General features: G+C 33.9%; 1 protein-coding gene and 1 pseudogene across 3 annotated transcripts; both read right to left on the bottom strand.

Annotated features, from left to right (window-relative positions):
- Positions 1–4,477: 4,477 nt before the first annotated feature.
- Positions 4,478–10,881, bottom strand: LOC132186590 (U-box domain-containing protein 33-like; annotated as a pseudogene).
- A 796-nt stretch (positions 10,882–11,677) lies between these two features.
- LOC132186865 (U-box domain-containing protein 33-like) lies at positions 11,678–16,539 on the bottom strand. Of its 3 annotated transcripts, none has more exons than XM_059600968.1 (9): positions 16,246–16,539; positions 15,982–16,103; positions 15,705–15,826; positions 15,297–15,401; positions 14,459–14,981; positions 14,064–14,183; positions 13,783–13,971; positions 13,231–13,695; positions 11,678–12,486 (listed from the first exon to the last, which is right to left on the bottom strand). In XM_059600968.1, the coding sequence occupies exons 1-9, from the start codon at positions 16,436–16,438 to the stop codon at positions 11,785–11,787; spliced, it is 2,541 nt and encodes an 846-aa protein (XP_059456951.1). In that variant the 5' UTR covers positions 16,439–16,539; the 3' UTR covers positions 11,678–11,784. The 3 variants fall into 3 exon arrangements, with proteins under 3 accessions (XP_059456951.1, XP_059456952.1, XP_059456953.1); XM_059600969.1 differs by having other exon boundaries at positions 14,507–14,981; XM_059600970.1 differs by lacking the exon at positions 15,297–15,401.
- Positions 16,540–23,890: the final 7,351 nt, after the last annotated feature.

The raw sequence follows: 23,890 nt of genomic DNA, 5'->3' as shown, positions 1-23,890 counted from the left end.
ATTTTCTCTATAAGAAATTTTCATTTCACTTATCCCCTCTGTCTCTGTTTCTCTATCTCTCTCTCCACGTTTCTGTACTTGTTTTTGTTTTGTTTTTGTTTTATGGTTATTATGAGCTTTTCGTGAAGTATTTTTTTTTTTTTTTAATATGGTGATATGATGATTATGTAATTTTTTTTTTATATATAAATATTTTTGTAGCATAATTGCAAAAAGAAATTTTTTTAAAAAATTATAGGATAGTTGTTTATGTTTCAAAAAACAAAGAAAAAAAAGTCCTTAATAATATAAATTGTATTTGTATTTTAAGGGTATTTTAGGAAATTTGATCACAATATGATTCTATTCACCAACATATTGCATTGTATCAAATGAAGGAATATATAATCAGTGCTCTATTCTAACGTTACAATCAAACAAATGAATATGAATAGCTAGTCTAATCCACACTCTTCTATTCCCAATAGTAACTAATCTTTTTTCGATAAACTAGACATTTCGCGAACCAACGAGGCCACAAACCCACTGAAGCCACAATCTTTAGTACTAATTTTAAAAGCTCTGATATCAAAGACTTAGAGGTTTGTTAGAGGGGTGTCAACTCGGTCCGGTTTTTCGGTTTTGGCCAAAATCGGGAACCGGAACCGGGGTACCCCGGTTCTCGGTTTTGAAAAACCGGAACCAGGACCCCGATTAACCAAGGTCCTGGTTACCGGCCGGTTCCAGTTTTACCCGGTCCGGTAACCATTTTTTTTTAAAAAAAAAATTGGTTTTTGGGCTTATTTTAAGTATTGGGCCAAAAATAAGCCTCTTTTTTTTTTTTTTTTTTCATAAGTTGGCCCATTTAAAGAAAAAAAAATTATTAGTCTCTTTGTCTAAATTAAAGGAACTTTGTTATGATTGTTCCAAATGATTAAAAATAAACCTAAAAAAGTCCAATTTTTTTTTAAAATCAATGTTTTTGCCTATTTGGACCTTAGAAATAAAAATTTAATTTTTTAAAATACCATAAACCTAAACCTAAGTGTAAAAATTGTTAATATATATAATATATAAATATAATTAAATAAAATGGAAGCCCGGTTTCCGTATTCCCAGTAAAAACCGGGTACCAAAAACCAGTACCTGTACCGGACCCGGTTTTTGGATTTTTCAAACCGGAACTGGAACCGGAACCCCGGTTTCCTAGTTTCCGGTTCCAATTCTGGTTTTTTAGTAATTTTTAACAACCCTATATGTTACGTATGTAGATTGAAAATTCGGTGGTAAGTGATGGAGATCATCGGGTTAGAATGAATTTGGACGTACACACACCCATCAAAGAGTCAACATGCATGGCCCACGTCTTTCCAAAATACATTAATACAGAATAGAGGTGTTTGCAAGCGAGAAACACAACGTCCCACGATATTTCACAATACCCCTGCGAATCAACTATCCCACCGACAAAGCAAAGAAGTAATTCCGCAGCAATTCTTCATTCATAACACGCACAGCAGAGAAAGAATAGAAGAAGAAAGAAACAGAGAGAAAGGGAAAACATCCAGAATCAGAAGAGAGGGCCAATGAGAAAGAAGAGCCGACTGTCACCACACATGAGGAAAATAATTGCTATATGAGAACATGTTCAAGTATATAATTTTTGATGTGACATTAAAAATTATTATTAAATTAAAAAAAGAAAAAAAGAAAAGCATAATAGCTTTGTCGGTGCTGCATCAGTATGGTAGTGTTTGTTGTTATTGAAGTAATGAGCCGTGTTATGACAATAGAATATATATATAAGAAAGAAACATATGTACTCTAGCTTTTTCCACCTGGAACAAATTGATGTCAAGATTTGAAACTTTCATTAGTTTTCCTTATTATATTGCCAGTGGAAAAAGATCTATGCAACTTTTTCTCCATTTTTTATTCTTTGTTATTTCACCTGAGATTATTTGGTTTACAGGCACTGCTAGAAATATTCCACCATTATTTTTCTGGGGAAGAAGTCAAGAAAAGAGACGTAACATATGTTGAGTAATGTGAGGAGGAGGAGAAACAGAGAATATACTTTGCCGAATATTATAGACGGTTGGATTAAGCCTTTGACTATCTCATTAAAAAATTAATCGGTGTATAATAAAAGAAACCAAAGCGATTTATGGCATTTAAAATCGTACGGTGCAAAATATGTTTTAAAAACTGTCCACGTGAACAAATCGACAACATAGACTACTATAAACTTTTCATTTGTTGAGAATAATATTGTATATTGAATCACACAGAATAATATACAGAAGAGGCTTATTTATATAGGCTAATAATACATACACTAAGATGTCCACGAGCTGATCACGAGACGTGACAAAATGAAGCTGTAGTGAGCCCTGAAAAAGATGATGGCGGACAAAATGACAATCAATCTCAATATGCTTGGTCCGTTCATGAAAAACATCATTATGAGCAATCTGAATAACACTCATGTTGTCACAGTATACAGGAGTAGCAAAAGAAAGAGAGACACCTATATCCTGTAATAGCCATTGTAACTAAAGTAGCTCCGAGGTAGTGTTAGCTAGAGCACAATATTCTGCCTCGGTGCTAGATCAAGCAACAACAGTTTGTTTCTTACTTCTCCAAGAGAAAAGCGAGGTGCTAAGTAGGAAACAGTAACCAGTTGTAAAGCGACGATCTGTTGGATCACCCGCCCAATCAGCATCTGTAGTGCCCCAGAATTTTCAAAGCTATTTAAATAGATTATTTTGATAATGATGTTATTTTAATATCCATTGTAGCTAAGGATTTTAATTCTTGGGAAATTTATGAGAGTGGTGATTAGAGAATGGTAATTGGTGAAATAATAGGATAGTAAATGGTAGGTATAAGGATGGTAGAATAAGAAGGTAGAATAGTATAGGGTTGGTGAAATAGTATAGGGTTGGTAGAATAGTATAGGGTTGGTGGAATAGTATAGGGTTGGTGAAATAGTGTAGGGTTGGTGAAATAGTATAAGGTTGGTGAAATAGTATAGGGTTGGTGAAATAGTATTTGATTTTCTCCTATAAATAGAGCTCTTCTCCTTCACAATTTTCACAACTCATCTCCTCTCCCATCTCTTGCATATATTCTTCCTTCTTCCGCTTTTTACTAGGTCTTTCTTCTTTCTAAGAGTGTTTACTCAGAACAGAGAGAGAAAGGGCGAGACCAAGCGCTACAAGAAAGAAAGAACACAAGAGATAGCGGACTTTAGAAAGTAGTTTCAAAAGATATACTAGTGGTGCTAGTCATATTGGAGCAACTAGATTCCTTCATACCACTTTTAGCTTCAGTCTAGAGGTAAGTAAATTCACTACCCCTTCTAAAATTACTTCATGTCATGCTATTTATTCATTCTTTAGTAAATTGTAAATGATTATTTTATTTATGTATTATGAAGTTATGTTGCATGCATGAAGGATTTCTAAAAGAATTATCTAGAAAGTTTCTATTTATTTAAACGCTTTTTAAATACAACAAGTTTATATTTGAAAAGGTTTTCAATTTGAGAAAAGAAAGTTGAGAAATGATGATGATTATAAGAAAGAAAAATGATGATAAACCCTCCTACATGTTGCCTAAGATGCATCAAAAGAAGTACAAAGAAAAGTACAAGAGATGAGATAAATGTTTATGAAATGAGGGCACATGTATGGAGGAGAGTATTTTTGGCCCCAAGATAAGTAAAGATGAGAGTTCGGTACCGATACTCGGATGGAGGCGAAACCACTGAAGAAGGCTATGCCAGAAGGTGGTATTCCATCAACTAGACCGTTGAGTGCACCAAGAAAGAGTTAATTGACGGTCGGGCATGGCTGTGGCCACAGTTCAGTGCCATGGTCACAAGGACCCGCAACCCTCGTGCACAGGGGTAATAGTGTACATGGGCCTATTATGAGAAAATGATACTATATTTTCAACGATAATATGCTATGATGATTTACAAAGATTATTTATAATGATGCATTATGATGATGATTTATAAAGATGATTTACAACGATGATCTATTACTAGATGTAATAGTATGTATATGTTACGGGAGATGCAACCGTACATACAGATATTATTATGGCTAGAATTATATTTATTTGCGAAAACGATTTTCAAAACTGAGAACAAGGAGTAAAACTATTTATAGTTGTGGATTTTACTTGCTGGGCCCCCTTTGGGCTCATTCAGTTTTATTTCTTGTTTTCAGGTAGAAAGGACGCTGGAATAGGAGGCCGGAATGGGGTGGGAATAATTATTAATTTTCAAAGTCTTTTCATATAAGTTATTGTAATGATATGATATTCCGCAACTAAAGTTTAATGTTTTCTAATTTCGCTTGTAATAAAATCTCTTGAATAATGTTTTATACATTTTTCGTATCCTTTAAAATCAAGTACTCTGATAGACCTTATAGATCTTTGCAATAACTTTTGTTGTGAAAGAAGAAAAGTAGCAAACTCGGCCTTAACAAGCTGGGGATGTTACAGCATCAATATAAGCATGCAGCTGAAGAGGAGACTGGAGGAGAAATAGAGCCCATGAAATAATGTTCCCTTTAGGTAGCGAAGAATGCGGGGGACAGCTGAGAAATGAGTGGAGCGAGGAGCAGCCTTAAACTGACTCACCTGATGGACATCATATGAGATATCAGGCCAAGTGACAGTAAGGTAGACAAGACTGCCAACTAAATGCCGATATAAGGTAAAATCATGAAAAGGCTCGCCATCATCAGGAGTGAGACGAGTATTAAGCTTAGTCGGTGTGTCGACAATCTTACTGTGTGTGAGATTGGCCCGGGAAAGCAGATCAGAGATATACTTGGCCTGTGTTAAATAATAATCATCAAAAGAAGAAGAGATCTCAAGACCAAGAAAATAGCTGAGATGGCCAAGATTTTTCATCTCAAAGTGCTGACTGAGGAACTGTTTAAGTTCCTAAATACCAGTGATATCATTTCCAGTGATGATCATGTCATCAACATATAGTAGAAGAAGTATGGTACCTCGGTTTGTGTGGCGAATAAACAAGGCTGAATCATAAGAGCTGATGGAGTAGCCAAGGCTAGAGACAGTGGCACTAAACTTAGTAAACCATGCTCTAGGAGCCTGCTTAAGTTCATATAGAACTCGACGGAGACAACAAACCTTGTTTGTAGGAGGAGATAATCCAGGAGATGGCTGCATATAGACTTCAAATCACCTTGCACTATGCTGTGAGGTTTAGCAGAATGAAGATAAACGAGGACAGATCACAACTCTGTGGCGATGCGTATTCGAGTTTGCCATGATAATGGAGGGTTGTTGTCTTTCATGCTCAGTCTATCTTCAAGGCTTCCACTGGGGAGATACTAATAGATTAGCGCAAAAAGTTGGGCAGGATCTAGTAAGTTTCACAAGATTTGGATGCCGCAGCTGACTCAATACACTAACCTGATATATATTATATACAACCACCAAATGAGATAAAATGCCAAACTTTTGATCTAACTTCGTTCCAATTTTTAAGTGTAAATTGCTGTTGTTGAATGTATTTTTCTTTTAAGTGGTGAAAACTTTAAAAATTAAAAAATTAAGGAAATAAATTTTGAATAATGGAAGTTTAGTTTGAAAATATAAATTAAATGGAAAACTTCACAAAAGACCTCTGAACTATATTGCGTTTTGAAAATACTCTCAAAATTTAAAAACTCTCAATTTCATCCTTGAACTTTCAATTTGATGCAATATACCTTCCCTCCTTCAATTTTCAGCGTTAGCTTTAATGAAAATCGACAAAAATACCAAAATACCTTTGATTTTCGTGTTTTTTTTTTTTTTAAAGAAAAACAATTGGGTCATAGTGATAAATTTGAAATTTTATAAAAAATTTAGAGGTATAAAGGTCATTTAATCATATTTAACGTCGTTTAACGCTAAAAATTGATGTACAGGAGTACATTACTTGTACATCACATTAAATTGAAAGTTTATGACGTGAAATTGAGAGCTTTTAAAATTTGGGGAGGTCTTTTCAAAATGCGTGATAGCTCAGGTGTCCTAAGTGAAGTTTTCCATAAATTAAAAGATTAAATTTATCTCTTTTTACCAGTTTAAATTTTTGAAATAAATGATAATTTAACCGTACGTATCACTATTTTAGGCCCAATAAATATACAACTACAAATAAATTTTCGAAGGAGTAGACAAACCTCCACTTGGAATTGCGAGGTGCCATGGGCGCCAAGAGATTGTAGCATCTTAATTGCAATCTCTTTTTGACGCAGGAGACCTTTATAAATGCTTCCATATCCTCCTTGTCCAATTTTCCTGGATTCATCAAACTTCTAAGTAGCTTCTTCGATCTCAGAGAGCTTCAACTCAGAGAAGTGATCATCATCACCAACTTGTTTTCTTCTTAGCCCTTCAGCTTCTTTCAGCGCATTATCACGCTCCATCTGCACCTCATTCATCTCTTTGTGTAACTCTGCAATCTGAGTCTTTAATGATAATTCATGTTCTTGAGAAATCCCCAGTTCTTCCTTTACTTGGTCTCTCTGATTCTTCACATTTTCAAGCTCTTCTTTTACCTTCACTAGCGCTTCCTCAGCTTTTTCTCTTTGTCTCGACTCTTCTTGGCTCTTTTCATTTGATTTTCACAATTTGCATCAGATTATGTTTCAAGTTCTGCAGCAACTAGAAATCTTTTTTTTATTTTTATTTTTATTTTATTTTTTAAAATTAAAATCTTAACCCTGCGTTTGGCCTCAATCACATCTCTTTCTGCTCTCTAACGCACGAGTGTTTCTTTTTCATTCTCTGCCATCACTTGTTGAAGTCACTATAAAGAGTGTCATCTAGGATATCCCTTACATGTTTATATTTAAAGCCTTTTGGATCATATTGTTTAATTGCTTATTAATCTTTGATCAATTTTGATGAACAAATGCTAAGGAGGAACCTAAAATGCTTCTTATAGAAGCCCCACGTACAATTTAAACCGTACCATACACTCAAAGCCTCCACATGCATGCCTTATAATATATAGAGAAAATAAAAAACTGAATTTTTTATTTTAATTTCTATTTTTATAAATTTTACATGAATCAATGTATTGCACGTACCACAGCATGGAGGGCTCCATTAGAAGAGCATATTGAGATGGTACTTGCACTAGAAACCAATCTTGGACTCTGCGGCAGCAATGGAGATCCGACATCCACATAAGAGGTTCTTGAATAACCCGAACCCGCGGGAGAGGGTGCGCTAAACTCATTGGCCTCATTCCATGAAGACAGAGTTACGTCAGCCACTCTTTTGGGAGAGCTGGTTGAGCAATAATAACCCGAACCGGAAGGACTCCTTCTCAATCCTAACCCATTCCCCCATCCATCAGAACCCGAAGGACTTTTTGGAGATGAAGAAGTCTCTTGATCACTAGTGCCTGCTGCCGCCGGTGAAGGGATATCGAAGATGCGCATCTTCCTTCCAATGCTATCCCTGTACTTGTTCCTCGTTGTAACAGATTGTGATCTCACGAAGTTTGATTGTCGGATTTCACTGCTGTCCTTGTTCCTGTCGTTCCCCAAAGCAACCGACCGTGATTTCTTGAGGTTTGATTGTCCACTTTCAGCCACGTCTGCGCTTGCTTCCCTATATTCATATGGTAATATTTAAATTTGCATTGGTAATTATATATAATAATATTTTGAAATAGATCAATAGCGTTGTAATATTAATAAAGATTATAAATAACTAAATTAATTCATCATTTTTTTTTTATCAGCTTAGTAATTTAGCATAATAATATCAAATTACAGAAGTTATAAATTTGAATCCTGACTTTACCCATTGATCATCTTTCCCTATAGTCAAAATTAAAATAAAAAGTAAATAACATGAATTTCATATATGAACTTTATATTGTCAACGTTGCATGATAAAGAGTAATTAATTAACAAAAGCTGTCTACCAAATCTGGGGAAGATGAGGTGGCCTTTGCAAACAAATTGTATATTACAGGAAATAGGTGCTTGCTCGCGCACATATTTAGCTTTACTGGACTTGAGTTCTGTCATTCTTCTGCAATTATCAAGCAATACGTAGTAGATCAGCAATTCAATCCAACGGTGAATAATATTGTAACACGTTTTACTACAAAATTACACATTTTACTAGGTTAAACATCGAGTCACGTTAAAATTATTAGTAAAATAGGACTTTTGCCCCTTTAATCTACTAAGCAATTTGTAATGTCTTGTGTAGTGACCCAAATAATTAATTAGGCTTAGACAGTTTGGTTACAGAGTTAGTTGGACTTTTGGGTTGATCACTAGGAGTAGCTAAAACAATTTCTTGTGTTAGCACTACCTAAGCTTAGGCGATGATGTTATTCTCAAACAATTTCTTATGTTTTGTAATATTGATGATCAGTCTTTGACCAGTACATTTGGGGATCTATCTATGTTATGATACTTTCTTATTACTCTGGTTATTATGATTATGGTTTTTAGTTGTTGCTATCTTTATCTTGTAGTTGAAAGTCTTCCGTTATAGTCTCTCTTAAAAGAGGTTATGATCCATGAGTCTTGTCTTGAGAGGGACAAGGCTGGAAGGCAAACCATAGAGTCAATTGCCAATTAATTAATTTATACGGGGCGTTACATCTTGTCCCTCATAGAGTTTATATGAAATCCATGTGTCTGAGTAATTGATTCGGCAGTTAAAAATTTATTTATACAGGAGAATCCACGTAAACTTTTTTCTTAATTATTGTCTAAACAATTTGCAACGTCTTGTCCCTTAAAGAGTTTATGTGAAATTAACCTGGTGAAGATGAGGTTGCCCTTGCAGATAAATTGTATGTGACAGGAGAGTGGTGCTTGTTCGCGCACATATATATTTAGCTTTACTAGACTTGAGGTCCATCATTTTTCTGCAATGTCAAGCAGTAGTTAAGCAATCTCGATCCCCCAAACTATAATTACCAACATAAGAAATTTCAACAAACAATGAAACAGCTACCAATAATAATCTTTCTATGAAAAGTGAGGAAAATTTGTTTTGGATTGTTTGGGATTGTTCTGTGTTACATGTTAGGTTCGTGTCAACCTCTCAATCATAATCTGCTAATTTCATGTTAGGTTTGTGTCGAATTCGCAAATCGTGTTATGTCGAGACATGCGTACAAGATTACATAGGTTAACTGTAACTTGACTCATTTAATTAAATAGGTCAAACTATCAACCCTAACCCACTAATTGTGTATTCAGTTTGCAAGTTAAGTAAAAAATTACTAGCTTTATATATCCACAATAGATATATATACATATAGAACCAACAAGAAGTGATTGTGATGACATGAAAAAAGTTGTTGTGTGGTTTTTGAAAAATGCTATACACCATATCTTTATCCTACTTTTATTCCACTATGATAATGTGACAAAGTGAAGTAGCTCTTGCATCGGCCCTTGTTAAAAAAATAAAAATAAAATAAAATAAAATAAAAATTAATGGCTGTTAGATCCTGCTATATATGTTAGCATAATATGTTAAAAGTAAGATAAAGACATGGTATATATATAGCATTACTAATAATTTTTACCTTCGATAGTGCTTCTCTGCTACTGCTCCCATGACAAGCTTCTTGATCCCATTTTGAGAGATGAGTTCTACAATTTCCTTCTCGATACAATCCGCTTCAGTTATTAGCTTATGAGCCTGTGCCTAGATTTTGAAAAAATAGAATGCCAAAATAAGGGATTTATGTAGACCTCACACAAATTCAATGGTGAATTCTACAAATCTAATAGTTGATCTATTGAATTTGGGATTATGATCTACTAAAATTCTCTAGAAATTTTAGTTTATGAAATTTCTAATTTAGACTGCCCATTTTCCATTCAAGGGTCATTGTTCTGCCACATATCACATTCCTAATAAAATAAGTGAGACACGTGATAGAACAATGATCATTGGATAAAAAATAGACTGCCTAAATATGAAATTTCAGAAACTGAAATTCTCCTAAGAATTTCAGTGGATCCAGATCCTTGAATTTGTAAGAGAATATAAGAAAAATATAGACACATTATTGACACTAATTATTTTCTTTAAAAAAAAAAAAAACCAAGGCCGTTAGTTCTAAAGCTTTAGGAGAGAATTCCATGATTCAAAAAAAAGATGTTTGATAGAGTAAGGGGAGATCATTACCTCGATAAAAGAGTTCTGATTCTAAACAGATTTTTCTCCTTTTAAAAAAAAAAAAAAAAAATACCATTAAATTTGTGGGATCCACTCATAGATTCGATGATAAATTTACTTATCTCGTAAGAAGATGAACAAGAGATCAAACCAAACAAAAAAAAGTTCTAAAAAAGAAAGAAACGACTTATACCCCCATTTGGCAACAGATGAGAAGATATTCATTGATGATCTGTTGCATTTTTTGCCTCAGTTTCCTGGTGTTCCCGTACAATCTTTTCCGTCAGTGAGCTAGCTGGAGCTTTTCCACCCACTGCAATTAAACCAAAAAGAAAATAAAAATCAAATCAAATTCGTAATTCTAAGTCTATCTATATATATACTGGGTGTTTGGGACATACTAAATGGAATATACAGTGCGGGCTGATGAACGTGAAGGATGCAAATCCTCCTTCCTCCCGAGTTCTGCAACGCCCGTACCAGGATTGATGTGCACTCCTTCACGTCTTTTCCAACCGCAACATATATCATATCCTCAGCCAATGGCTCCAATCCTCTGAAGCCTCGTGCTGGAACTAATTAAGCTGATATGATCATCTGCTTAAATTGCGTAAATTGCAGCCACAAAGTCCCCACAGCCATGAGAAGACGTGCCGAATAAGTCAGTTCGCCAAGTTCCCTTCCATGCATTTTCAAATTTATTAGAGATCTCCACAAAATTCCACCTCGTCTATTGTCGTCGTCCGTCGGTACATTAAGGCATGGACCCGCCGGATCTGGCGGATTGCATGCACTGACACTCAATTGAGTCAATTCTCAGTAGGCTGCTAGGAATGGCCAAATCAAGTCAATTAATCCAGCCGCCGAAATGGACCGTGGACCTCACACTATATATACCACGTGTCACTACTTCAACAATGGCCTGAAAAATCTTTATTCCGATGAGATCTCCGGTTTGCGTTGACGCCGTTCGTTGAGGATATTTGACATTTAGGTGGTCCACGGCACCTACACAATATTTAGCCACGAGGAGTAATCGGGTGGCCTATATTGACTAAACCTGCCACCGCAAGTTCTCAATCGATTCTTCCGAGGTACGTAGTGGCGAACCCAAAAATTTAGACGAATGAACTAAAACAAAATTATTAATTAAGAATATAAGTAACAAAATAAATATATAATATGATATAATTATTGTTTTAACACATAACAAAATCAAGATTTTTTTTTGCAATCTCGGCCACATCCCCGACCTTCCAAAGAAAAAGTTGATGTCTGGATTTTTCTTTTCGAGACATAGTATTCTTTCATTTTTTTTCAAATTAATCGTTGGATCCGTAGGCAATATGTGGGTTTTATAATTTCAATGATAAATTAAAATATATATATAGGGATTAATACAAAATATAGACGGGAGATGATAAAATAGCATTTCTCTTTCTAAAATCAAGAGAAACTGTACAAATATGGAGACATTTCTTCTACTACAACCAAACCATAAGCTTAAACAAGTCATATAAATATCAGGAAATATATATATGAAAGAAATACAATGACTAAGAAATATATATATATGAAAGAAGGTGGTTGGCACTAAGACCCATATGAAGCCCTCATTGGTTCAAGCATCTTCAACACTTCTGAACCAAGCTCCGGCCGGCTCCTCCGGTCCCTGTCGCAGCATTTCAATCCCAGGTGAGCCAACTCTTGAGCAGCCAAAATCGGCCAGTCTCCAGCCAAAGGATCCAAGAGAGCTTTCAAGTTTCCGGCATCCAGGGCATATTTCACTTCATTTGATATCTTAAAGGGTTGTCTCCCAGTCAACAGTTGTAGTAATATGATCCCAAACGAGTAAACATCAGACTTCAAAGTAAGCACACTTGTTTCACGAAACTCAGGATCTATGTAGGCTGGAGTGCCCTTTGGGTCAGTTATACGAGACAACGTTGTGTTAATGTTGTTGCTTAAACTTTCATCAGGGAACAACATACGGCAAATTCCAAAGTCACTTAGTTTACTCACAAAGTTGGCGTCGAGGAGGATGTTGGAGGGCTTCAAATCACCATGTACTATGCTGTGAGGTTTAGCAGAATGAAGATAAACGAGGACAGAGCACAACTCTGTGGCGATGCGTATTCGAGTTTGCCATGACAATGGAGGGCTGTTGTCTTTCATGCTCAGTCTATCTTCAAGGCTTCCATTGGGGAGATACTCATAGATTAGCGCAAAAACTTCTGGGCAAGATCCAGTAAGTTTCACAAGATTCGGATGCCGCAACTGACTCAATACACGAACCTGATATATATTATATACAACCAACAAATGAGATAAAATGCCAAACTTTTGATCTAACTTTGTTCCAATTTTTAAGTGTAAATTGCTGTTGTTGAATGTATTTTTCTTTTAGGTGATGAAAACTTAAAAAATTAAAAAATTAAGGAAACAAATTGTGAATAATAGAAGTTTAGTTTGAATATAAATTAAATGGAAAATTTCACAAAAACCCCTAAACTATCATGCGCTTTGAAAAGACTCTCAAAATTTAAAAGCTCTCAATTTTACCACTGAACTTTCAATTCGATGCAATATACCTTTCATCCTTCAATTTTCAGCGTTAACTTTAATGAAAACCGACAAAAATACCAAAATACCTTTGATTTTCGTCTTTTTTTTTAAGAAAAACAATTGGGTCACAATGGTAAATTTGAAATTTTATAAAAAATTTAGAGGTGGTCATTTAATCATGTTTAACGTTCCTTTAACGCTGAAAATTGATGTGCAGGAGTACATTACCTGTATATAACATCAAATTGAAAGTTCAAGATGTGAAATTGAGGGCTTTTGAAATTTGAGAAGTCTTTTCAAAACGCGTGATAGTTTAGGAATCTTAAGTAAAGTTTTTCATAAATTAAAAGGTCAAATTTATCTCTTTCTACCTATTTAAACTTTTGAAATAAATGATAATTTAAATGTATGCATTATTTGTTTAGGCCCAATAAATATACAACTATGAATAAATTTTCGAAGCAATAGACAAACCTCCATTTGGAATTGTGAGGTGCCATGGGCGCCAGGAGATTGTAGCATCTTAATTGCAACCTCTTTTGGACGCAGGAGACCTTTATAAATGCTTCCATATCCTCCTTGTCCAATTTTCTTGGATTCATCAAACTTCTGAGTAGCTTCTTCGATCTCAGAGAGCTTGAACTCAGAGAAGTGATCATCATCACCAACTTGATTTCTTCTTAGCCCTTCAGCTTCTTTCAGCGCATTATCACGCTCCATCTGCACCTCATTCATCTTTTTGTGTAACTCTGCAATCTGAGTCTTTAATGATAATTCATGTTCTTGAGAAATCCCCAGTACTTCTTCCTTTACTTGGTCTCTCTGATTCTTCACATTTTCAAGTACTTGGTCTCTCTGATTCTTCACATTTTCAAGCTCTTCTTTTACCTTCACTAGCGCTTCCTCAGCTTCTTTTCTTTGTCTCGACTCTTCTTGGCCCTGTTCATTTGATTTTCACAATTTGCATCAGATTATGTTTCAAGTTCTGTAGCAACTAGAACTTTTTATTATTATTAAAATCTCTACCCGGCGTTTGGCCTCATTCATCACTTTCAGTAACTCTGCAATATGAATCTTTGATGACAATACATGTTCTTGATAAATCCCTAGTTCTTCCGTTACTTGGTCTCTCTGATTCTTCACATTTTCAAGCTCTTCTTTTACCTTCACTAGCGCTTCCTCAGCTTCTTTTCTCTGTCTCGACTCTTCTTGGCCCTGTTCATTTGATTATATATATGCAATTTGCATCAGATTATGTTTCAAGTTCTGCAGCAACTAGAATTTTTTATTATTATTAAAATCTTTACCCGGCGTTTGGCCTCAATCACATATATTTCTGCTCTCTGACGCCTGAGTAGTGTCTCTTTTTCATTCTCTGCCATCACTTGTTGAAGTTGCTCATAAAGAGTGTCATCTGAACTTTCATCCTGCTAGGATATCCCTTACATGTTTAAATTCAAAGCCTTTTCGATCATACTGTTTAATTGCTTACTAATCTTTGATCAATTTCGATGAATATATAAATGCTAAAGAGAAACCTAAAACGCTTCGTATAGAAGCCCCACGTACAATTTAAACCGTACCATACACTCAAAGCCTCCACATGCATGCCTCATAATATATAGAGAAAAATAAAAAACTGAATTTTTTATTTTAATTTGTATTTTTATAAATTTTACATGAATCAATGTATTGCACGTACCACAGCATTGGGGGCTCCATTAGAAGAGCATACTGAGATGTTGCTTACACTATAAACCAATGTTGGACTCTGCGGCAGCAATGGAGATCCGACATCCACATAAGAGGTTCTTGAATAACCCGAACCCGCGGGAGAGGGTGCACTAAACTCACTGGCCTCATCCCATGGAGACAGAGTTACGTCAGCCACTCTTTTGGGAGAGCTGGTTGAGCAATAATAACCCGAACCGGAAGGACTCCTTCCCAATCCTAACCCATTCCCCCATCCATCAGAACCCGAAGGAATTTTTGGAGATGAAGAAGTCTCTTGTTGACTAGTGCCTGCTGCCGCCTGTGAAGGGATATCGAAGATGCGCATCATCCGTCCATCCCTGTACTTGTGCTCCGTTGTAACAGATTGTGCTCTCACGAAGTTTGATTGTCGGATTTCACTGCTGTCCCTGTTCCTGTCGTTCCCCAAAGCAACCGACCATGATTTCTTGAGGTTTGATTGTCCACTTTCAGTCACGTCTGCGCTTGCTTCCCTATATTCATATGGTAATATTTAAATTTGCATTGGTAATTATAATAATATTTTGAAATAGAATAGCGTTGTAATATTAATAAAGATTATAAATAACTAAATTAATTCATCATTTTTTTGTTATCAGCTTAGTTTTAGCATAATAATATCAAATTGCAAAAGTTATAAATTTGAATCCCGACTTTACCCATTGATCATCTTTCCCTATAGTCAAAATTAAAGTAAAAAGTAAATAACATGAATTTCATATATGAACTTTATATTGTCAACGTTGCATGATAAAGAGTAATTAATTAACAAAAGCTGTCTACCAAACCTGGTGAAGATGAGGTGGCCTTTGCAGATGAATTGTATATGACAGGAAATAGGGGCTTGTTCGCGTACATATTTAGCTTTACTAGACTTGAGTTCCGTCATTCTTCTGCAATTATCAAGCAATAATTGGTTTTACACTTTTACCCTTTTTAATCTACTAATTAAACAATTTGCAATATGTCTCGTTTCTCAGGGAGTTTATATGAATTCTTTGTGTCCGAGTAACTGATCCGACAATTAAAATTTGTTTGCACAAATAATTAATAATAATTACTATCTAAATTAATCATAATAATTTGGATAACAAATTATTGGTGATGACAATTTATAACCGTTAGATATAAATGAAGAATAGATCAAGAAATTAATGAACATGATGATGTGGAAAAAGATTTTATGTTGTCTGTACCGATTATAGTGCTTGTCTGCAGCTGCTCCCATCACAAGCTTCTTGATCTCGTGCGTAGAGATGAGATCTACAATTCCCTTCTCGATACGGTCCATTTCTATTTCTAGTTTTTGTGCCCGTACCTACATTTTAAAAAATAAATCAGAAATTTACAACCCAATTTAGATAAATGTTTTTTTTTAATTATTCTTTTTAACAATTAGATAAACTAAATTTAACAAAAAGGAAAAAAGAAAAGTGAACAAAACAAACAGAAAAAAGGGAATAAAATTTATACCCCCATTTGGAGACAGAAACGAACGTATTCATCGAGGATCTGATGCATGTTTTGCCTTTCAGTTTCCCGGTAATCGCTCACTATCTTTTCCTTGAGTTTGCTTGCAGGAGCTTTTGTACCCACTGCAGATTAATCAAGAAAAAAAAACTCTAATAAATTCCAGATTATATAATATTATTCCAAGTTTCCTTTCAAATCGTTTCACGATCGTGCCTACTTGCATGGAATCATCAAGAAATTAACATGTACGTGTTTGGGACTTACTGAAGGGAATGAACTGTGGAGGCTGATGAACATGAAGGATGCAAATCCTCCTTCCCCCAGAATTCTGCAAAGCCCATAACAGGATTGATTTGCACTCTTTCACATCTTTTCCCATAGCAACGTATATCATATCATCAATCACAGATGCCATGATTGCCATCGGATCCTCCAAAGTCTCATGCCTGCTTCCCATTTCCCAGAAAATCTAATAAATTCAACGCATATATATATATATATATATACCATAAAATTGCAGACACCACCACAGCTATACTCTATATGCAACAAGTACTGGAAAACTCATTCACCAAAAACCCTCATTTTCAGCTTTCTGATCATCAATAGAGAATATATAGAAGCATCAAGTTTTCAGCAACTTAAAAATAATTGAGAAATTATTATTATTATTATTATTTTTTATTTTATTTTTTTTAAAAAAAAAGACCTGGTAAAAGGTCTTGTTGGGTTCTGTGAAGTTTCTGATCAGGTCTGTACGATGTACATTAATGGCATGGACCCCGCCGGAGCTGCCGGATTGCATGCACTGATCCCACTCATTCTCAGTAGGAATGGCCAAAATCAAGAAAATTCAGCCACCGAAATGGACCGTGGAGTACCTCATTGTATACCGCGAGTCACTACTTTAACAATGGCCGGAACAATCTTTATTCCGATTAGATCTCCGGTTTGCGTTGACGCCGTTGACGACACAAATCTTGAAGAAATCTACAACTAGCTGGCTGCTGCTTTGCGTCATAATTGATATTTGACGTTGACAAATGGGGTGTTTGTTACTACTTTTTTTTTTTTTTTTTTTTTTTTTTTTTTTTTTTTCACTTAAGACTTTCAAATTATTAGCCCAATGACAATTTACCCCTTAAACTATTAATTACGACAATGTATCTTCTAATCTACTAAAACAATGGTAATGTACCCCCAATACTAACAAAATGATGAAATTGTCCCTATAAAGTTTTCAATAAGACAAAAATACCCTTAAAATTTTAAAAATATATATATAAATTTTAGTATTATTGTTTTTATTTTAGCAAGGGAAATTTTGTCATTTTGTTAACATTTGGGGTATATTGTTATTGTTTTGATAGTTTAAAGGATAAATTGTCGCAATTAATAGTTTGGAGGTAGATTGTCATTAGGGTGGTAGTTTGACGGGGTTAAGTGAACTTTACCCAAATATTATCATTTTTTTAAGTACTTTTTATATTACATCATTCATTTTTGGGTAAAGTTCACATATCCTCTCAAACTACCACTCAATTGATAATACCCTCAAACTTTCATTTGTGGCAAAATCCCTCCAAAGTACCAAAACATTGTCAATGTCCCCCAAGGCTAACAAAAAGATATAAATGCCTCTATAGACTTCTCAATATGACAAAAATACTCCTATAAATTCAGAAAAAATTAAATAATTTTTAATTTATTTTAAAAAACGAAAAAAAAAAAATTACGATTAATTAATTATACGACACGTGGCAATATTTGATTGGTGCTAACGTGGCATTCTCTTAAATTTTGGACATGATTTTAACGGAGGTACCATTTCCGTCTTTATGAAGATCACATACACCTCCTATGATAAAAATAAAAACTTAGGGGGCAAAAAAATAAAGAGTTTAAACCTTAGGGGGCTTTTTAGTATTTAACCCTTTTTTTAAATATAAATTTTTATTTTTTACTAAGGATAGATTCGTCATTGGAGGGACATGTACAAATTTTTAGTAATTTGGAGGAGACATTGTCATAATTAAAAGTTTTGAAGAACATTATCAATTGGGTGGTAGTTTAAGAGAGGATGTGTAAACTTTAATTTCCCCTTTATTTTTTATATATATCACATCATTTTTTTATTTTATTATTATTCAAATAAAAAAATAAAAATTTTTCACTTTTTAATACCAAATATTATTCTCTTTTTTTTTCTTCACATAAATCATAAACAGTAACAAAAAGGGGAGGGGTTAACAAACAAGACCAAAATGCAACCACGTACTACCTGTGCGTGTATGTGGTCCATCGCCTGCCTATTCATTAATTAATCGGGTGGCCCATTATTGACTTGACCCGCCACCACAAGTTCGATCTCAACCGATCCTTGGGCGTACGTAGTAACGAAGCCAAAAATTTTGTCGGTTTGGAAAAAAAAAAAAAAAAAAAAAAAATGAAGCACAAAATGTATCATACAAGTAAAAGAATTCAAAAATCATTAATTGTCATCAAGGGGTTATTCAAAAAGTCGTAATAAAAGAAAAAATTTTCTGTAGCCATCATTGATTAAATAAAAATAAAATAAAGGGGTCATGATATATAATTTGATCAACAACTTAATTGATGATTACATCAATTTATCATACAAGTAAAAGAATTCTTGAAAAGAAAGAAAGAGGAGATAGAGATAAAAAAGATTAATTTGTAATTTTTGATAAACATGAAAAATATTAAAATTTATATTTTTATCCCTTGTTAACGTACACCATAATTGGTTCTCAAGTTCAACTAACCTTTAAATTTTTTGTTTTAACAAGAAGTAGAATAACCTTTGATTTTTTTTTTTTTTTTTAACAAGAAGTAGAAATCTTATCTTTTATATATGATCACTGAACCTTGAACCTCTTATGAACAACTATACATCTCTTATCTTTTAGATGCTAGCATTCTGAATATGGATAAGTAATCATTTTAATTAGTAAAGTAGAAACTTTAGGAATAACTTCAAATTAAAAGAAATAATAACTTCAATCATTCCAATAGGAAGCAGATACTTAAGCTTAAAACATCAAAAAATAAAATAATCATTCATATCAAATATTTTTTCTTCCCTCGACAAAATACTTTGGTTTGCAAAATAGACCTTTCGAATGGACTAACTAACCCTAGGTATAGCTATTATTTTGTTTGATAACATTATATTTTTGTGAATAGTTTATTCCCATTAATCCTTTCATGTGAGATTAAATTTAAGGTTAAATATCTTATTCCCCTTTGATTTAACTTCTTTATTTTTTGCCTCCTAGGATTTACTTTTTATCACATGAGGTACTTCTGATTTGCCTAAAAACAGAGATAGTACCTCCGTCTAAATTTTGTCCAAAATTTGACGAAACGTCACGTCAGCACCAATAACAAATTAACACGTATCCATATAATTAATATAAAAAATTAAAAAATTATATTTAATTAAATTTAAAAATAAAAAATAAAATAAAAAACAAAATAAAATAAAATAAAGAAGAAGAAAAAAGTTTGGGGGTGGCTTAGACATTTAGGGGGTGGCTGAAATCACCCACAAACCCATTGGGGTGGCCGAGCCACCCCCATATGGCCAAGGGGGTGGCTCCCAAATGGCCGGTTTGGGGGTGGCCAAGCCAAAGGAGGTGGCCGAAACTACCATCAAACCCAAGCCACCCCCATATGGCCAAGGGCCTTTGGGGGTAGGGCTGTCAATTTTGATACGACCCGTAAACCCGACACGAACACGACATGAAAAAAATATATTGGGTTTGGACTTATTAGGTTCGGGTCTACCCGTTTAAGACTTGGTTAATTCGTGTCTGGCGAGTCTACCCGGCGGGTTGACCCGCCAGGCACGATTATTGTTCGGGTCTGGCAGGTACCCGTTAGGCCCGATTACTGTTCCGGTCAGATAGGTACCCGTTAGACCCGGTTACTGTCCGGTCTAATGGGTACCCACCAGACCCGATTTTTTTTTTTTTTTTTTTTTTTTTAAAAAAAAAAAAAGGCCAAAAAATGAGCATATTTGTACAGTTTCATAATTCATATATTTGATTACATGGAATGGATCATAGATCCTTCAAGACTTCAAGTGGACAAGTATTTTGTAATGAATTATGAATTTAATGTTGATGTAGTTTTGAGTTTTGTTTCTTTTATTATTATTATTATTATTATTATTATTATTTTGTTTTTGTTAGCTTTTTTTTTTATTTTTTATTTATTGTCTTTTTCTTTATTGCTATAATGGAAATGTTGACACATTTTACCCCTCAATCTCATTCATATTTTGATAATTTTGAAATAGAAATTTTAGTTTTGTCCCTACTTAGCCTTTATGCTTTATGAGTTATCGATGAGGGCCAAGTGGCTTACTAGTAACCAACCGTCCAAGCTAACCCCTCGAGTAGGTCCGACTTAATAGATTTTGAGGCCTAAGACAACAAATTTAGGTAGGGCCTTTTTTATATTTAAATATTTAATTAAATGATTTTAATTTAAAAACATTCTTCTTGCTTTTTGTCCTTAAATTTTCTTTTTTTTTCAAATGATTTGCAAAATTCATCTATGTTATGAGATATTTAATTTCAACAGATTACAGATATCATATTTTGTGTTGAAATGTACATAATTCCTTTTTAGTGGAATGTAATTTAAGCAAAATTAAATTTCTTTATACTAAAAATTATTTTAATAAATGAACTTAGTCAATATGCCTGCTTGTTTTAAGTTTAAATGAAATCATGAGTTTAGTAATTTCTTTTAGAGTACAATTACGGTCACTTTCCTTCCTCTTCATTTTTTTTTTTTTTTTTTTTTTTTTTTTTTTATCCTTTATAAAAGCCTTTAATATCTTGGAACTCAATTTTTTTGCATTGACAGTGTATTGATGTATTATTATTACAATTTTGATTTTTTTTTTTTTAATTAATGTTATAGTTTAGGGTTTTAACGGGTCGGGTCTACCCGATTAGACCAGATTATTTTAAACGGGTAAAACGGGTCGTGTCGGGTTACCCGACTATTTTCGTATCATAATCGTGTCAAACCCAATTACCCATTTAGTTAAACGAGTCTTGTCTATATATAGGCTAATCGTGTAACGGGTACCCGCGAGTCGTAATCGGGTTGTGTCAGGTACCCATTTTGCTACCCCTATTGAGGGGTGGTTTTGGCCACCCCTTTGGCTTCTTGGGGGTGGCTCTACTTTTTTCTTCTTTTTCTTTTTTTTTTTTTAAAAAAAAATAATTAAATATAATTTTTTAATGTTCTTAATTTTAAAAAAATATTATTATTTTTTAATTAATTATATGGACACATGTCAAGTTGTTATTGGTGCTGATATGACGTTCTATCAAATTTTGGACAGAATTTAGACGGAGGTACCATCTTCGTTTTTAGGCAAACCAAAGATACTTCATATGATAAAAAGTAAACCCTAAAAGGTAAAAAAAAAAAAGTTAAACCACATAAATAATAAGGTATTTAACCTTTAAATTTATTGTGTAAATTGTAATAAAAAACCCCACCCTCTCACACCCACGCCGTCTCTCAATTTGCGACTCTCTCTGCAAGTGCAAACTACAACTCTTCTCTGCAAGTGCAAGGTATCTCTCTCTTCCCCTCTTTTCGTTCTCTCTATGTTTCTTCTCTATTTCGTTCTCTCTCTCTCTCTCCATTTCTCTATCTTTGGTTCTCTACAAAGAAACAATTTTTCATGCCTCTCTCTCTATTTCTCCATTTCTCTACAAAGAATTTTTTTTTTCATATCCCCTCTCTCCATTTTTGTACCAGTTTTTTTTTTTTTTTTTTTAATATGGTGATATGATGATTATGTGATTTTTTTTATATAAATATTTTTGTAGCATAATTGCAAAAAGAAATTTCAAAAAAAAAAAAAGATTATAGTATAGTTGTTTATGTTTCAAAAAACAAAGAAAAAAAGTCCTTAATAATATAAATTGTACTTGTATTATAAGGGTATTTTAGAAAATTTGATCACAATATGATTCTATTCACCAACATATTGCATTGTATCAAATAAAGGAATACATAATCAGTGCTCTATTCCAACGTTATAATCAAACAAAGGAATATGAATAGCTAGTATAATCTACACTCTTTTATTCCCAATCTAGCTAGTATAATCTACACTCTTTTATTCCCAATAGTAACTAATCTTTTTTCGACGGACTAGACATTTCACGAACCAACGAGGCCACAAACCCACTGAAGCCACAGTCTTTAGTACTAGTTTTAAAAGCTCTGATATCAAAGACTTAGAGGTATGTTACTAGGGGTGTCAACCCGGTTCGGTTTTCTGGTTTTGGCCAAAACCGGGAACCGGAACCAGGGTACCCTGGTTCTCAGTTTTGAGAAACCGGAACCGGAACCGGTTTTTTAAAAAAATTGGTTTTTGGGCTTATTTTAGGTATTGGGCCTAAAATAAGCCCTTTTTTTTTTTTTTTTTTCATAAGTTGGCCTATTTTTTTTTAAAAAATCTATTAGTCTCTTTGTTTAAATTAAAGGGGATTTGTTGTGATTGTTCCAAATAATTAAAAAATAAACCTAAAAAAGTCCAAAAATCCTAAAAAATCAATGTTTTTGCCTATTTGGGCCTTAGAAATTTTTTTTTTTTAATTTTTTAAAATACGCTAAACCTAAACCTAAGTGTAAAAATTATATATATATAAAATGGAAACCGGGTTCCGATATTCCCAGTAAAAACCGGGTAAAAAAACTGGTACCGGACCCAGTTTTTGAATTTTTCAAACCGAAACTAGAATTGGAACCCCGGTTTTTCAATTTTATGGTAATTTTTGACACCCCTATATGTTACGTATGTAGGTTGAGAATTCGGTGGTAAGTGATGGAGATCATCGGGTTAGAATGAATTTGGACGTACACACACCCATCAAAGAGTCAACATGCATGGCCCACGTCTCACCAAAATACATTAATACAGAATAGAGGTGTTTGCAAGCGAGAAACACAACGTCCCACGATATTTCACCATACCCCTGCGAATCAACTAATCCCACCGACAAAGCAAAGAAGTAATTCCACAGCAATTCTTCATTCATAACACGCACAGCAGAGAAAGAATAGAAGAAGAAAGAAACAGAGAGAAAGGGAAAACATCCAGAATCAGAAGAGAGGGCCAATGAGAAAGAAGAGCCGAGTGTCACCACACATGAGGAAAATAATTGCTATATGAGAACATGTTCAAGTATATAATTTTTGATATGAGATTAAAAATTATTATTAAATTAAAAAAAAAAAAAGAAAAAAAAAACAAAGCATAATAGCTTTGTCGGTGCTGCATCAGTATGGTAGTGTTTGTTGTTATTGAAGTAATGAGCCGTGTTATGACAATAGAATATATATATAAGAAAGAAACATATGTACTCTAGCTTTTTCCACCTGGAACAAATTGATGTCAAGATTTGAAACTTTCATTAGTTTTCCTTATTATATTGCCAGTGGAAAACGATCTATGCAACTTTTTCTCCATTTTTTATTCTTTGTTATTTCACTTGAGATGATTTTGTTTACAGGCATTGCTAGAAATATTCCACCATTATTTTTCTGGGGAAGAAGAGGTCAAGAAAAGAGACGTAACATATGTTGAGTAATGTGAGGAGGAGGAGAAACAGAGAATATACTTTGCCGAATATTATAGACGGTTGAATTAAGCCTTTGACTATCTCATTAAAAAATTAATCAGTGTATAATAAAAGAAACCAAAGCGATTTATGGCATTTAAAATCGTACGGTGCAAAATATGTTTTAAAAACCGTCTACGTGAACAAATCGACAACATAGACTACTATAAACTTTTCATTTGTTGAGAATAATATTGTATATTGAATAACACAGAATAATATACAGA

This window comes from Corylus avellana, chromosome ca7 (genome assembly GCF_901000735.1).
Source record: "Corylus avellana chromosome ca7, CavTom2PMs-1.0".
In the NCBI taxonomy this organism is placed as follows: Eukaryota; Viridiplantae; Streptophyta; class Magnoliopsida; order Fagales; family Betulaceae; genus Corylus; species Corylus avellana.
The sequence above is the reverse complement of the archived record's forward strand: the minus strand, read 5'-3'. Positions and strand labels throughout refer to the sequence as shown.

Bases quoted from the DNA above. Each gene is read 5' to 3' on its own strand.
- LOC132186865 (XM_059600968.1), bottom strand. From the start codon at position 16,438: ATGGGAAGCAGGCATGAGACTTTGGAGGATCCGATGGCAATCATGGCA. The intron at 14,982-15,296 runs GTTTGGTAGACA...ATATGAATATAG, and splicing joins GGCCACCTCATCTTCACCAG to GGAAGCAAGCGCAGACGTGA. The intron at 13,972-14,063 runs GTAAAGATTTTA...TCAAATGAACAG, and splicing joins TGATTGAGGCCAAACGCCGG to GGCCAAGAAGAGTCGAGACA.